This window comes from Macaca fascicularis, chromosome 17, assembly GCF_037993035.2.
Source record: "Macaca fascicularis isolate 582-1 chromosome 17, T2T-MFA8v1.1".
Lineage (NCBI taxonomy): Eukaryota > Metazoa > Chordata > Mammalia > Primates > Cercopithecidae > Macaca > Macaca fascicularis.
In genome coordinates, this window is record NC_088391.1 from 6,185,967 (window position 1) to 6,201,012 (window position 15,046).

A 15,046-nucleotide genomic window follows, 5' to 3' on the forward strand; every position below is an offset into this window, starting at 1 on the left:
TGAAAATGTCACTGAATCAAATCAGGCTCTTTAACGTTTCTTTCTTTTTTTTTTATTTTATTTTATTTTATTTTATTTTTTTTTGAGATGGAGTTTCCCTCTTTTTGCCCAGGCTGGAGTGCAGTGGAGTGATCTTGGCTCACTGCAACCCCTGCCTCCCAGGTTCAAGCAATTCTCCCGTCTCAGCCTCCCAAGTAGCTGGGATTACAGGTGCCTGCCACCACGCCCAGCTAATTTTTGTATTTTCAGTAGAGACGGGTTTCACCATGTTGGCCAGGCTGGTCTTGAACTCCTAACCTCAGGTGATCCATCCACCTTGGTCCTCCCAAAGTGCTGGGATTACAGGTGTAAGCCACTGCGCCCAGCCTGATGTTTAAATGTTTTTAAATGTTCCTGCCAGCATTCTTCCTAATAGCACAAAACTGAAAAGAACCTAAATCTTAATCAATAGTAGAGTGGATGCAAAAATTACAGTACAGTCACAGAATGGAATACTAGACAGCAATGGAAAGGAACAACACCACCACCAAGCCAGACACCAGAGAGTACTTACGGTGTGGTTCCATTTATATGATGCCCAAAGCCAAGCAGAGCTCATCCATGGAGACGGGGATCAGAGGAGCATTTGTCTTTGAAGGGGGCTATTAACTTGATATTTTTCTGTCTCCTGATCTGGGTGATGGCTTACTGAGCTATACATTTAAGATTTGTGTGCTTTACTGTGTGTAGGTTATAATGAATTCAGTAGGAAATTAAAATAGATCAACGTGGGCAGATCACCTGAGGTCAGGAGTTCAAGACCAGCCTGGCCAACATGGCAAAACCCCGTCTCTACTAAAAATACAAAAATTAGCTGGGTGTGGTGGTGGGTGCCTGTAATCCCAGCTACTCCAGAGGCCAAGGTTGCAGTGAACTGAGATTGTGCCACTGCACTCTAGCCTGGGTGCCAGAGCGAGGCTCAGTCTCAATAAATAAAAATAAAATAGGCCTGGCTCAGTGGTTTATGCCTATAATCCCAGCACTCTGAGAGGCCAAGGCCAGCTGACCACTTGAGCTCAGGAGTTCAAGAGCAGCCTGGGCAACATAGAAAGACTCTGTCTCTACAACAAATTTAAAAATTAGCCAGGTGTGGTGGTGACCCTGTAGCTACTTGGGAGACCGAGGCAGGAGGACTGCTTGAGCCTGGGAGGTCGGGGCTGCAGCGAGCCATGATCGTGCCACTACACTTCAACCTGGGGGACAGTGAGACCCTATTTCAAAATAAATAAGTAATAAATAATTGTAAAATAAAATGATTTGGCTTATATTCCCGACTGAACCTTGACTGGTTCAGAGAGATGGCAAGAGGCAGGCTAGAAAGGCTCACGGGGAGGAGCCAAGCCCAGCAGAGATGTAAGAATGAGATGTTCTGTGACTGCAGAGCAACAGTGCAGAGAAATAAGACAAGACCACTTAGGGCATTCCAAAGTGTGGTATTGACTCAAGGGACAGAGAAAGTCAATTCTGTACAAGTTGCTTAGTCAATCTAAAAATACAATAAATTTAGGCCTTCCTTGGTAAAATACTATTGATTTGTTAGTGGAACAAAAATAGGAAAAATATCTTAAACTGGTTCTAAGGATCTACATCTATTTGACATATTTTGTCAATATAAATATATATATTTTTCTATATTGGAAAGGTTTAAAATGTCTGGAAAGAAGTTAAATTATATGCTTATTACAAAAATCTATTGGATACTACTAGCATGGCCCAATATTATATCCTTCTGTCCCCACACCAATCCCCTTTTACAGAGAACACTCCAAGGTTCAGAGCCACAAAGTGCACACCAAAGGCCACAGCGCGAGTGGTAGAACTGGGTTCATGCCATTCCAGAGGAGGTGTGATAGAATCAACTACAACAGAGACAAGCGATGCTGATCACTGTAAACTCCTCTTTTAAAAATCAGCCAAGAATTGAGAACAGAGTCTTGGATAAGATAGCCTCGTATAATAAGTTCTTTCTGTTTCACATTTTCCTATGATCCTTCTGTACACGTATGTATACACACGTGGCAGTGTTATATACATGTTACAGATGTCAATCAGTCTTCTCCAGCTGTGAAGTCTTCTGAGTAAATAATGTATTGTGTAACCTATGATTTTTCTAAATGGAAAGACCTACATTTCAAGATGGTTAAAATTAAGGTGCAAGTTGTCATGCTTAAAATTCGTCTTAAGGCTGCCGTTATATTTTTTTTTTTTTTTACTGTTTTATTATTTCTCATTTAGACGTTTTAAAAAGCATTAATTTTAAACTTCTCGTTCCCAACTTGCATCTAGGTCCTTCAATTCTGAGTATAAATGGTAAAGATATTACGAAGATTTTCCTGGAATGGCAAAATGACTCTCACAGCCAAATCTCCACTCAAAGCTGTAATTTTATCTCCAAGTTATTTTGTCATGGTGATGCAGGGTCATTGTTGATATCCAAAAATACCTAACATCTTTGACAGCAATAACTGAGTGTTTTCCTAGGGTTTTATTTTTCCATTTTTCACTGATCAATGATTCTATACAGAAAAAAAAAGAGAGCAAAGGAGAGAAAATGCAAATTAGTGCCCTAAAAAACATTCTACCTAGTACACTGCAGTGATTTTCAAGGAGAAGAGTTAGTCATTTCTTTTTTTTTTTTTTTTTTTTTTTTTTTGAGACAGAGTCTCACGCTGTTGCCCAGGCTGGAGTGCACTGACACAATCTCAGCTCACTGCAACCTCCACCACCCGGGTTCAAGCGATTCTCTTGCCTCCGCTTCCCGAATAGCTGGGATTACAGGTGCCTACCACCATGCCCAGCTAATTTTTGTATTTTTAGTAGGGACAGGGTTTCACCATGTTGGCCAGGCTGGTCTTGAACTCCTGACCTCAGGTGATCCACCCACCTTGGCCTCCCAAAGTGCTGGGATTAAGGAGTGAGCCACCACAGCCGGCCAGAGTTAGTGATTTCTAATTCTTTGTCATCTCTCCCTTAATCTCTGATAGGCACTTGAATCACAATAGCATTAGTGCTTTCAATTAAGAAAACATTTCGGAAGGCAAAAAAATATTTGATATAGGTATTTTTGAATGAATAGGCTGAATGAAAATAGCTGATCTCCAGCTCTGAGACAGACAGAGAGAGAGAGAGAGAACATGTCCTCAAAGCTCTACCATCTAAGCAAGTAGAATAAAAGGAGGATTGACGTTGAGTGATGAGGAAGGGTGTTCTCTTTTGTATGCATGCTTCATTCCTCATTGCAATATTTCAGCTGCCCCCTTTTAAACATAAAATGTGCACAAAACTTGAGCACAAGTGTGGCTTCCTTAATGGCCAGGCCCAGACCAAGAACCATGTCTTCCCCGTCCCTTCTCTGGCAGGTCACAGGGAATCGACATACTTCCCGGTGAGTAAGCCTCGGTACCCCCATTCCGTGCCTTGAGATTGCTCTGCTTGAGCGCAGTGCCATTGTAAGATCATGCAGCTTCCTCAGAGGGTTTGGTTTTCTCTTAAGAGGCAAGAGAAATAAGCAAAATGGGAAGTGACCACATTTTTTAAAATCCTAGAAAGTTCATTGAACCATTACTGCTGATGCATTATTTACTTAGCAGTAACTCAGTCCAGTAGGGCTGGCAAGTGCCTGGGATGCTTATTTTCTATCCTGACAACTGACAGGGTCAGTCTGGTCTCTCTGTCTGCCCAGCACCACCTCTCTCCCCAGATTCCCATGAGCTGCCCCCAACTTCTATGAGTGGAAGTCAGCCCCAGACATGGGTGAAGTACACACTGCATATTTTCATGAGACCATTCTGATTGACTGGAGGTAGGCCAGGCTAAGTGAATGAGAAGTCTCCATTCTGAAATCCACTAAAAAGAAACAAACTTACTCCCTTTAAGCATTTAGGAAGCTCAAGCAACTAAAAGCAAGCTTGCTGTTTATTAATTTCAACTGCTGACCCACTTGAAAAAATCATTGAGAATATGCATGGTAGGGAACTTGCACTCCTAGCAAAAGACCACAGTGAGTTTGCAGGAAACAGAGACAAAGTCCCTCAGAGAAAAAAGGACTAGTCTTAAGTGCCACTACAAGGTAAGGGCCAAACAGAAGAGAATGTGTTATTCTAAGCTCTCTATGATCTCAACTTTTAGCACCAAACTTTCTCTCTGGGATTCAGTCCATTTCTGAACATTTGCCCTGACTTTCATCAACTTTGTTCTAACCTTCATGGTTTCTTCAGTCAAGGTTTCTGAAAGGAACTTAAATTCTCATTTGTCATTTTGGGAGGCCACGGCGGGAGGATCTCTAGAGCCCAGGAGTTCAAGACTGTGGTAAGCCATGATGGTACCACTGCACTCCAGCCTGGGTGACACAGTGAGACCCTGTCTCAAAAAAAAAAAAAAAAAAAAAAAAAAAAAAAAAAATCAGCATTTGTAACAAAACAAGGAGAAAGTATGGGTTACAGAGTTTGTGAAATAAAACTGTGCAATCTTAAAAGAATGAGCTCAAGGTCAATTTAATAGATGAAATATTTCATTAGTCAAGCTTATGAGAACGTAATCAGAAATGGAAGGCTACGTGAAAGTGCGTGTTGCAGAGGATATACACGAAACCAAAACACACTTGTCTTAATGGTATTTTTGCCACTTTGGATGTTGATCTTATTGCTAAATCTTCTCCAGTGGCAGCAGAAATGACACATGTGCAGTTTTCACGCTCTTCATAGACACAATATGCTAATTTCTTCTTCCTTGCAGTCAGAGTCTGATTCTCTGTCCTATAAGCAGGGATATAGAATCCCCTAGAACTATCATAAACCGACACTAGAGGTTTAGATACAGCAGAAAATGTACAGCAGCAAACTAGTTTTCTATCTGTAAATGACAGAACTTAGACTATTTCTGCAGGGTGCAAATTACCCTTTATAGGTTCTGATTTATATTTCATGACAAGGAAGGTGTCCTTAAATCAGGTAGTGGAACATTTTTGCTTTGTCAGCTAAATTTTTCCAGTTCTTACCAAAACCGAAAAGATCTGAGGTTGCTTCTAATAATGTTATACTTTTGGAAAACCAAGTAGCATTCACTAAATAAAAAATTCATTCATTAAGGTGTATTTACCACATAGAAAAAGAAGAACTATACAATCTCATGCTAAGAAAAGCAAGCATTTTCCATCCCTCTGTTTAAAAAAGTGCCAAAAATGTCACAGAGTTGACTCCTGCATAGGGGAAGGGAGGATTAGATGAGGGACTGACAAACTATAGCCTGCCAGGGAAATCCTGCTCACTGCCTGCTTTTGTACAGCACTGGAGCTTACAATTACGTTTTGAAACGTTTTGGGGAAAAAATTGAAGATTATTTTGTGACATGTCAAAATCATGTTAAATTTGAATTTCAGTGCATATAAAGAAGGTTTTGGCCAGGCACAGGGGCTCACGCCTGTAATCCCAACACTTTGGGAGGCCGAGGCAGGCAGATCACGAGGTCAAGAGATCGAGACCATCTTGGCTAACACGGTTAAACCTTGTCTCTACTAAAAACACAAAAAATTAGCCGGGCGTGGTGGTGGGTGCCTGTGGTCCCAGTTACTTGGGAGGCTGAGGCAGGAGAATGGTGTGAACCCAGCAGGCGGAGCTTGCAGAGAGCCGAGATTGCGCCACTGCACTCCAGCCAGGGCGACAGAGTGAGACTCTGTCTCCAAAAAAAAAAAAAAAAAAGAAGGTTTTATGAGCATATAGATTCGCTCATTTGTTTATGTATATCTATGGCTGCTTTTGTGTGCTACTGCAGAGCTGAATAGCTGCTAGATCCCATATGGCTGGCAAAACCTAAAGTATTTACTCTCAGGATCTTTTTTTCTTATTTTTTTGAGACAGGTTTTCACTGTCACCCAGGCTGGAATGTAGTAGTGAAATCACAGCTCACTGCAGCCTCAAACTCCTGAGCTTGCAAGTGATCCTCCTGCCTCAACCTCCCAAATCACTGATACTACCAAGTACACCACCACTCCCAGCTAATTTTTATTTATTTTTTCTTTTTTTGTAGAGATGGGGTCTCGCTATGTTGCCCAGGCTTGTCTGGAACTCCCGGTCTCCAGCGATCCTCCCGCCTTGGCCTCCCAAAGTGCTGGAATTACAGGGGTGAGCCATGAGCTCAGCCAGTCTCTGATTTTTACTGAAAAAAAAAAAAAGCTTGCCAATCTTTAGGCTGGGTGATATCTGAGGTCCCTTTCAGTTCCAAAGTTCTAAGAATTTCACTTCCAGAGATAAGCAGGAATCTGCCATCAAACACAATGCAGGGAACACCCATTAGCCTCATAATATAATGATTCCAAAAGAACTGTTTCTTTTGTGTTGTCAACATTTCCCATGAAACCTGTAAAATAATACTCACTGACTCACAGAACATTCACGTAAGCTTCCCAGATATTGATTACTTTGAAAAGCAGGCTTTTGGTTCTAGAAAGCAATATTCATAATTTTTGGAAATTTTGTTCTATTAACAGGTTGACTAGACCATCCGAAAACTTACCAAGTACAATGAAAATGAAAAAAGAATCCCAACTCCCCTAGGAATTCACATCATAAAATATTTATTAATAAGTAAAATGATTTCCCCTGCCTTTGGTTATTAAAAAATGAGTATCTTTGATGATACCAGTTGCCAACAATGGTTTTACATTATTCAGTCATGAAACAGAATAGAAAGACGATCGATAGATATCTATAGATATAAATGTGTAGAAGACCATACCATAAAACGATTTGTTTAATTACAAAATCTTGCACATCCTTAAAGTTATCTTTTTTTAATAAGTAAACAACACACAAATAAATTCACTTGAATTTGATAATTTGGAACCTTGGCAATGAATACAGTGCCTGTTGAGGCCTGAAAGAGAGATGAAATCAAGAACTGTGTGGGAGAAGAAAGGCAATACTTCTTTGAAAAGCTTTTCTCTTGACTTAATAGTCCCTATTGCCCGAAAAATAAGCCATTTTGATAACAAGAGTATAAAAAGCCTTATGATCCGCAAAGTAAACCATCTCTGTGGTTTAAATTTCATCCCAAGTCTCAGGTTATGATTAAGGAGCTATACTAAGTATCTTTGTAACACTTTTGTTTGAATTTTTATAACTAAAACAAGAAAATGTTTTATCAGATCTAGGCAGAAATACTGATCCTCATGTATAAGTATAGTAATTACTTGCACTCAGGACTGTATAGACACGGGGATCTGAAAACCAAACAGAAGGAAATCCCAAACCGTAACCAGAAGGCAAAATTAAAAGTAACTCAGAGAAGCAGCGGGTGATAGCTTATGATTTCAATATAAAAAAGAATGCATTACCTCTCAGATGTCACCTTAAAGCCAGAAAATTAAGATACAATCAAGAAGGGGGTGAATGGTTTTAATACTACACCACCTACTACTTCAAGATTAAAATCATCCCAGAGTTCTGAAATGTCTTCATTAGTTAAGTAACTATACAATTTATTTCAGTCTCTTTTTAATGTAGAAAACCACTTTGTAATAAGATCTCTACACAAGGTAAAAAAGCACAAAATAGGCCCCAAAAGCACAAAAATAGACAAAATGTGTATCTTTTTACGATGAAATGAAGGTGTGCCTGTGGAATACTGAGGCTGATGACTGATCTCACAGAGTTCAAACAGGTTTCCTTTTAGAATAGTCCTGTTATTTGTGTCTTCCCCTTAACCTTGGATGCATTAAAAACATAAAAATAAAAACATTAAATAATGGCTCAGGCTGGGGGCAGTGGCTCACGCCTGTAATCCCAGCACTTTGGGAGTCTGAGACAGGCAGATCGCTTGAGGTCAGGAGTGTGAGACCAGCCTAGCCAACATGGTGAAACCCCATCTCTACAAAAAATACAAAAACTTAGCCGTGGGGGCAGGCACCTGTAATCCCAGCCACTTGGGAGGCTGAGGCAGGAGAATTGCTTGAATCCAGGAGGCTGAAGTTGCAGTGAACCGAGATAGCACCACTGCACTCCAGTCTGGGCAACACAGCAAGACCCTGTCTCATTTAAAAAAAAAAAAAAAAAGGCCCAGGTAAAAGGGAGATACCAGGCATTTTGATCTTGTGCACTCAACAACAAAAAAATAATAACAACAACATAATAAAACCCCTTAATTTATCAGTTTATAAAATTCTTTCACCAACCATATCTCAAGGGCACTTGGGACTCAAGCATTTGTTACACGCCCATCAGCAACATCATAGCCATCTCCAGCTGAGGCCAGTTTCCCATCATAAATCAATGATACCCTGGGTGACACATATCCAGAAATGCTCATTTGGAGATGTTTTCATACAGTCTGGGGGCAAATGAAGCCATCCAAAGGAACCGTGCCACAAATACCACCGGCCCGTGCGGACGCCCACCTGACAACCCACCCCTGCCTTCCTCTCCCTTCAGTAAAGGAACCCGCCAGTGACTCTGCGTTACACAGTCACCGCTGGGTACATCTTCTGTTCACTGTTGGTGTGAGGGAAGGGGGACTGAATCTGCCTGTAGCCAGGCTGCAGGCCGTCCATGAAAGGTGGCACAGCAGTCATGGGCACAGAGTCATGCTGCACCGTGTACCCCACATATGGGGGATGCAGATACTGCCCTTGATGTGGCACAATCTGGGTGGCCTGCTGACAGTTCAGCACCGAGAAATTCGTGGGCATGTTGACATACACATTGTTCATGGTCCCTTCCGGCAAGCAACAGTTGGTCTGTGACCTTGTTGGCGGCGCCCGGGCCCCCGAGTTAGCGCTGGAGCTGGAACTGGCAGCTGTGCTGGACTGGCGTGAGGACGACCCCCGGGAGGTGCTGGCACTGGGGATCATGGGGATGGTCTCCATCAAGCGGTTACCCCCTGGAGCTCGGCTCTGTTGGGGATCCTGCTTAGGCCGGAGACATCTGCAGCAACAGGCTGCCACCAGGGACCCCAAGATGATAAAGGCGACAAACACAGAGCCAACGATGAGGAACGGCACGTAGATGGGCACTGAAGCAAAGGACAGAAACACAACATTATGATTTACTCTGGGAATGCAGTCCAATCGCCGACTGGCAATGGCAATGAATGAATGAGCAGCACCGACACCCACAGCTGAAGGGCCGACACTGGGCTCATTTGTTCACATATTAGGAGTCCATAAGATGCACCATTCTTTATCAAGTGTTTAGAAAGATCCTGAGACCCTACAGGCATGGCAGTTCAGCCCCTAGAAGCAAACTGTTTATATTTAGTTCAACTCATCAACTGCAAGACTGAGTGAGCCAGATATCCAATTTAGCAAAAATATGGGTTTAATAGGTTAAGACAGTTATGGTTCTAAACTTCCTACCATAATCGAACTGTCCAAACAAGTCTGCCCTACCATATTGTTGTAGGATCTTCATAGTAATAATGACTTTAAACTTATTTAAAAGTCTTTTTTCCCCCAGAAAGTTAAGTTCCTTGCAAATTTCTCTTTACCATTCTTTAGCAAGTTCTTTTTTCATCAGCAGTTAAGTCAAAAATTTAGGCCAGACTCTAAGTCACTACTATTTCCAAAAGGCATCTGTACGGCACGAGAGGGTCAAGGAGGGGCTGAAAAAAGACCGTCCTCACTCTTCCCTAGCAAAAGCCAGGGTCCTTCGGTAGCACTGGGTCCAGGTGACGGGGTCTGTGTGGAGGTGGCGGGAAGTTATTCCAGGCATTGGGCCATCCTGAAACAGTGTCCCAAGAGCAAACATCAGGAGCAACAAGACACGTGTTGCAGGAAGAAGAGTCACCCACAGCGAGCCAAGAAGGCAAGGGTGCACAGGGAAAGCCCTCAGGGCATAAAGTAACAGCCATGATACTTCACCAGGGAAGCTGCTTTTAAAATAGAAAGCAATAAAAAGTAAAAATAAAAACCTTTTGATAAAACCACTAGCAAACTCCATTTTAAAATTAGTTTCTGGCAGAGCACGGTGGCTCATGCCTGTAATCCTAGCACTTGGGGAGGCCAAGGTGGGTGGATCACCTAAGATCAGGAGTTCCAAGACCAGCCTGGCCAACGTGGTGAAACCCCGTCTCTACTAAAACCACAAAAATTAGCTGGGTGTGGTGACGCGCACCTGTAATCCCAGCTACTCTGGAGGCTGAGGCAGAACAATCGCTTGGACCCAGGAGGCAGAGGTTGCAGTAAGCCGAGACTGTGCCACTGTACTCCAGCCTGGGCGACAGAGTGAGATTCCAACTCAAATAAATAAATAAATAAAATTAGTTTCTTAAAACAATCTTTTAGGAGCCATACGGATGGCACTACAAGGCTTTAGAAACTAGATGCAGGTTGATGGGGTAGAATCAGACGGGAGGTGCCTGCAGAATGCCTCTGAGCCACTTTGGTAGAATCCTACCCTGTGTTACCGACAGCCTGCATTTTCTGATGTGCTCTTGCCCCATCCCCCTGACTATATTTTTGGGAAATACATGAGGACAGGGACGGATTGGGTCTCACTGGTCTTGGCAAAGCATAATGCCAGCCCACAGTCAGATGGGGCAGCACTTTTGGAAGGAGCCCGCGCCTTTGAGGTCAGCTCTATGAATACCCTTTGATCATCCATTAGAGCAGCCAGGCTTTCTAATTACGCTCCTTTTGACTGTTCTGGTATTCTTGCAGTCAGTGTTTTTAAAGTATAACACCAGGTGGAATTATGGAGAAATAATGCTTTGTAAGTAAAACAATACTTTATAGGTATTTAACCAAAGGCTGACTGTGGAAGATTTCCTGGAGTTTCAATGCTAAACAGAGCAGTTTCTATATATAGCGCCCGTTTAGCAGGTAGAAACACTTGCCACAGTGTCTGCAGCACAGCTGGTGCCTGGCAGTAGACCTGTTCTAATTACACTATCACTTCAGGCTAACTATGGATCACTGGAGAAGTGGATGCAGGGCTTTTTCCTTGGCGTGTTATAAATATTTCATTTTCTAAATTGAGACACAAGCCCTAAATATGTTATCAAAAAATAATAAGAGAAAAACAGGAAAAAAATGTACCCCAGTCATAGCAGAAACTGGCTGAAACCAGCCTCAGTCCACATAATGAGTTTTGGGGAGAAATAACTGTTCTCTTTCCAGGATTTTTAATTGGAAATGTAAATAACTACACAGGGGTAAGGAATGCAGCGCTACCATAAGCCCCCCCGGCAGGCTTAATTAGGTGTGTTGTCCTTCACTGCAGAAAAGAAGTGGAAGAAATACAATTTTTAGGAAAAAAACGTTTAAAAGTAGCGTGAAGAAGGCACCCACACACAACACAGGGCGTCATAAGTCTCGTCATGAGAAGTCCCCACTAGTCCAAAGCCATCCCAACTTTTTGGAAACCATTAATGAGCCCAATTCAGCAGACATCTGACTGTAGCTGTTTGGGGTCTGGCTCGCTTCTCCGGGCTGTCTTCCATGGCCACACAGTCTGCGAGGCTGAGCCTGCGTTTTAAGACTGCGCTGGTTCTGGAATTACACGCTCTTCAGATTCAAGACAGAACAATGGGAGTAGCATGCTAATAAAATGCTTGACTGCAAAAGGGAACGGCACTGAAAAGAGCTGTCTCTCACCGGGTCCTGGGAGGCAGCTCTGTAAACACAAACCACGCTGTGCCAAAGCTCAGGCAGCCCGAACCCAGGCTCCGGGTGCTACCAGGCTCCGGGTGCTACCAGGCTCCGGGTGCTAGCGAGGTCTCCCAGGTACACCCAACGGGCCCACAAAAAGGAGGAGCCGCCCCCTCGGGGATACGTTTGCCATTTTACCTCCCCTCCCCCGAACGAGAGAGAGAGAGAGAGAGAGAAAGAAAGAAAGGAGAGAAGAGAGAGAGACTGGTGTAGACACCACCCCAGGGAGGCATTCCGGAAGGTTTCTCAAGAATGAAGTGCAACCTACCAAATTCTTTAACGGGTTTACTTTCCAAGTCTGGCTTTGGCAATTTGAAAAAGAAAAAAAAAATCAAAACCACAAAGAGCAAGGCTGGGCACTGCTCCGATGTTACACCTACTGAGTCTGACGTGGTAAGGAATTAACAGTCCAGAAACCCCAGAGACGGGCCGCTGCAGGGGAGAGGGGCCGCCGCGTGGAGCAGATGGGAATCCGCGGGGTCTGGCACAGGGCAGCAGCCCCCGGGAAAGCTCTGAGGAGCTGCCTTCTTTTCGGGGAGCCTTCAGGGAAGGACGTCTGCCAGGCCCTCACGGGCGGGGGCGCACCCTCACCGTCTTCTCGGGTACCCCTAAGACACGGAGCCCTATGGAGACAGCAGACGCCAGAGGGGCCCGGAGTACCCTGGTCGGAAGGAATATGGGGGCTATCTGTGGCCCACACTGCCTTAGGAGTGTGATTTTCTTCGGAAAATTCACTCTAAGCCACCCTTTGGCTGACAGATGGAGAAACTGAGGCCCGTGGGGGTGAATTAGTGACCCACATCGACCAAGTAATAAGCCAGACTGCAGACTCCGCCTCCTGGTCCCAGGTCCTTCCCTGAATCTCCCCCTCCAAGCTCCCAGGTCCCTGACGTCCAGGCAACGCCAACCGTCCTCCCTTTCGCGCTGGGCGCAGGCCGCCCTACCTGCCGAGCCGTCGGGGCCGTCTTTGTCCGCCCTGCCAGGCTCGCCGGCGCCCTGCTGGCGGTCGTTGTCGCAGCCGCCCTGGTCCAGGCGCGCCTCGGCGCTGGAGCAGCAGTAGCGCAACGCGCAGCTGCCGCAGCAGATGGTGGCGTCGCCGCCGTCGAAGCGCTCGGGACACTGGAAGCCGATGCGCCAGACGCCCTGCGCGTCCAGCCAGCCGTGGCAGTACTCGCCGCTGGCCCTCGCCCCCGCCGCCAACAGCGCGGCCAGCAGCAGCTGCAGGAGCGAAGCGGCGTTCCGGGAGGAGGCGACGGATGAGCGGCGACCGCCCCACATGGCACCACCCTGGCGCGGGCGGCGCGTCTCCAGAGAGCGCAGGGCGGTCTCCGAGAAGTCGTGGCCCCGGCGACCCCCGGGCCTCGTCGCTGACTGTCCCGCGGCGCTTTCGGCGCGGGCCACTCCCCTCTGCCGCGACGCCCAGGAGGCGACGACGCCGGGCCCTAGGTCCAGGAGCTCCTAAGCCATCCCCCTCCTCAGCCGGTGGCCCGGTCCCCTTAGGGGCTGCCTTATGAGTTGCACTCGCTGATGGAAATCTCAGGATGCAGTAAGAAGGCCCCCGGGACTGTCGTCCCGAAGCCTCTGGAGGCTTCACCGGCAACCGGACCCTCCCTGAGCATCCCCGAAGGGACGCTCACTCTAGCCGGATGACCGCTGGGCGCCCCGCCACGGACCTGGAGCCAGGGCTCCGCCGCAGGGTTTAAGCCTCAGGGTCCCGCGCGCGAATCGGGGCCCGTCTCCCCTCCTTTATCCCCTCCTCGGGCGGGTAGAAGGAGCGAAGGCGGGCAGTGCGCGCAAGACTCTGGGCAGCAAGTGAGGCAGCCGGCCGCGCTCAGCCTCCTCTGCCCCGAACTTGGTCCGCATGGCTCCGACCGGGCCGCCCGGGCAGCCCTCAGGGGTGCAGCCCCGACGCTCCACTCGGGGGGGCCGACGGCCAATCCTCCCAGCACGTCGCCGAGGGAGCGCTCCAGATCCCGGGAACGTCCCGGACGAGGCGAGGGTCCGGCGCGCCCCAAGCCGCAGTCCTCGGAGCCTGCCCGGCTGGCGGCGGCCGCGGCTGCTGCTGGGCGCGGATCCAGCCGGGCGGCTCGCCCGGGTTCCCCTTCTCCGCCTCCCCGGCTGCAGCGCGGTCCCACAGGAGCCCGGCAGCCTCCGGCCGGCGCTCCCTCTCCCGGTCGCTGCTTCGCCCTCGGGAGGTGCGCACCGATGGAAGCCTCCCACGGAAGTTTCGTTCCTCCGGGCTACGGGAGAAGCCGAGCGCTGCAGCGGCCCGCAACCTCGCTTCGCTCGGCGCCAGGCCAGCTCCGACTCCGCTAGCTGCGCTCTGAGCTGCGCTTTTATAGACGCCGGCAGCTCCCCGCTCCCCGGCGCGCATGCGCGATGCGCGGCTCCCCGCCGCCCAGGAACCCCCGCCGGCGCCGGGCGGCCCCTCACTTTCCCACCCGCGCGAGGAGAAAGGTGTGGCCGTGGGCGGGGTCTGCCTGCTGGAATAGGCGCGGGAGGAAACACAACCTAAGCAATCCAGGCCTCGCTAACACAAATAACAATAATAATGGAAGAAACTCAATTTGCTTTGTGAAGATCTTTGGCATTCAACATTCGGTTCGTTTCTGCAAACTTCTCAAGGGATTACGATCACTGTCCACCCTACAGATCATGAAATCGCCGCTCAGATGAACTCTCTCAGCTTCCAGCAGCTGATGTCCCGGCCCCGGTTGGTCCCAGGCCCTATGTAGGAAGAGCTCCGATGTTGGTGGCTCACTCACACGCCTGGGGCTGTGTCTAGGGGGCTGGAGGCCTCCGCCACAAGGTGGAACGGAGACAGTTCCGCAAAGATTCGGCCACGGTCTGGATGATCTGTGTCCCTTTTTCTTTCTATATTTGGGTGTGGTGATTTATCGGAGTCCAGCAGGAAAGTGCCTCCGTCCAACATGTGGCCTTAGTGGTTTAGACAGCTGCAGTCAGGAAGAAAACAAGGTTCAGACAGACCAGAAATTCAGCTTTGATGAAGGAGAAATTAATAGCTTCTCTCTTCCAGAAGCTGGAACAACAGGTGCTGATGTTATTAAAGCAGCAGTGATTATTTTTAAAGGAACGAATGCCCCTTCCCACACCGTCTGGGAGTCAGCAGACCTGACTTCTACGCCCAGCTCTACTAGTAGAGAATCACTGCGTTTTTCTGGCCTCAGTTTCTTCATCTATAAAGTGGAGCATAGGAGGTGATGATCACTAAGGTCCCTTCCAAGTTCATGACTACAGAACACAGGCAATTTTACTTACAGCAAAGACACTCAGATTCAAGCAGCCGTTGGATGCTTGTGTGTTCTGGTTAATGTGAAGTTCAGACATTGTTGATTATTCTTCCACTTG

General features: G+C 47.0%; 1 protein-coding gene across 1 annotated transcript; it reads right to left on the reverse strand.

Annotated features, from left to right (window-relative positions):
• Positions 1 to 6,593: 6,593 nt before the first annotated feature.
• On the reverse strand, positions 6,594 to 13,988 carry SHISA2 (shisa family member 2). Its single transcript, XM_005585512.5, has 2 exons — positions 12,622 to 13,988; positions 6,594 to 9,042 (listed from the first exon to the last, which is right to left on the reverse strand). Exons 1-2 carry the CDS (start codon positions 12,953 to 12,955, stop codon positions 8,489 to 8,491), a joined length of 888 nt encoding a protein of 295 aa, XP_005585569.1. The 5' UTR covers positions 12,956 to 13,988; the 3' UTR covers positions 6,594 to 8,488.
• Positions 13,989 to 15,046: the final 1,058 nt, after the last annotated feature.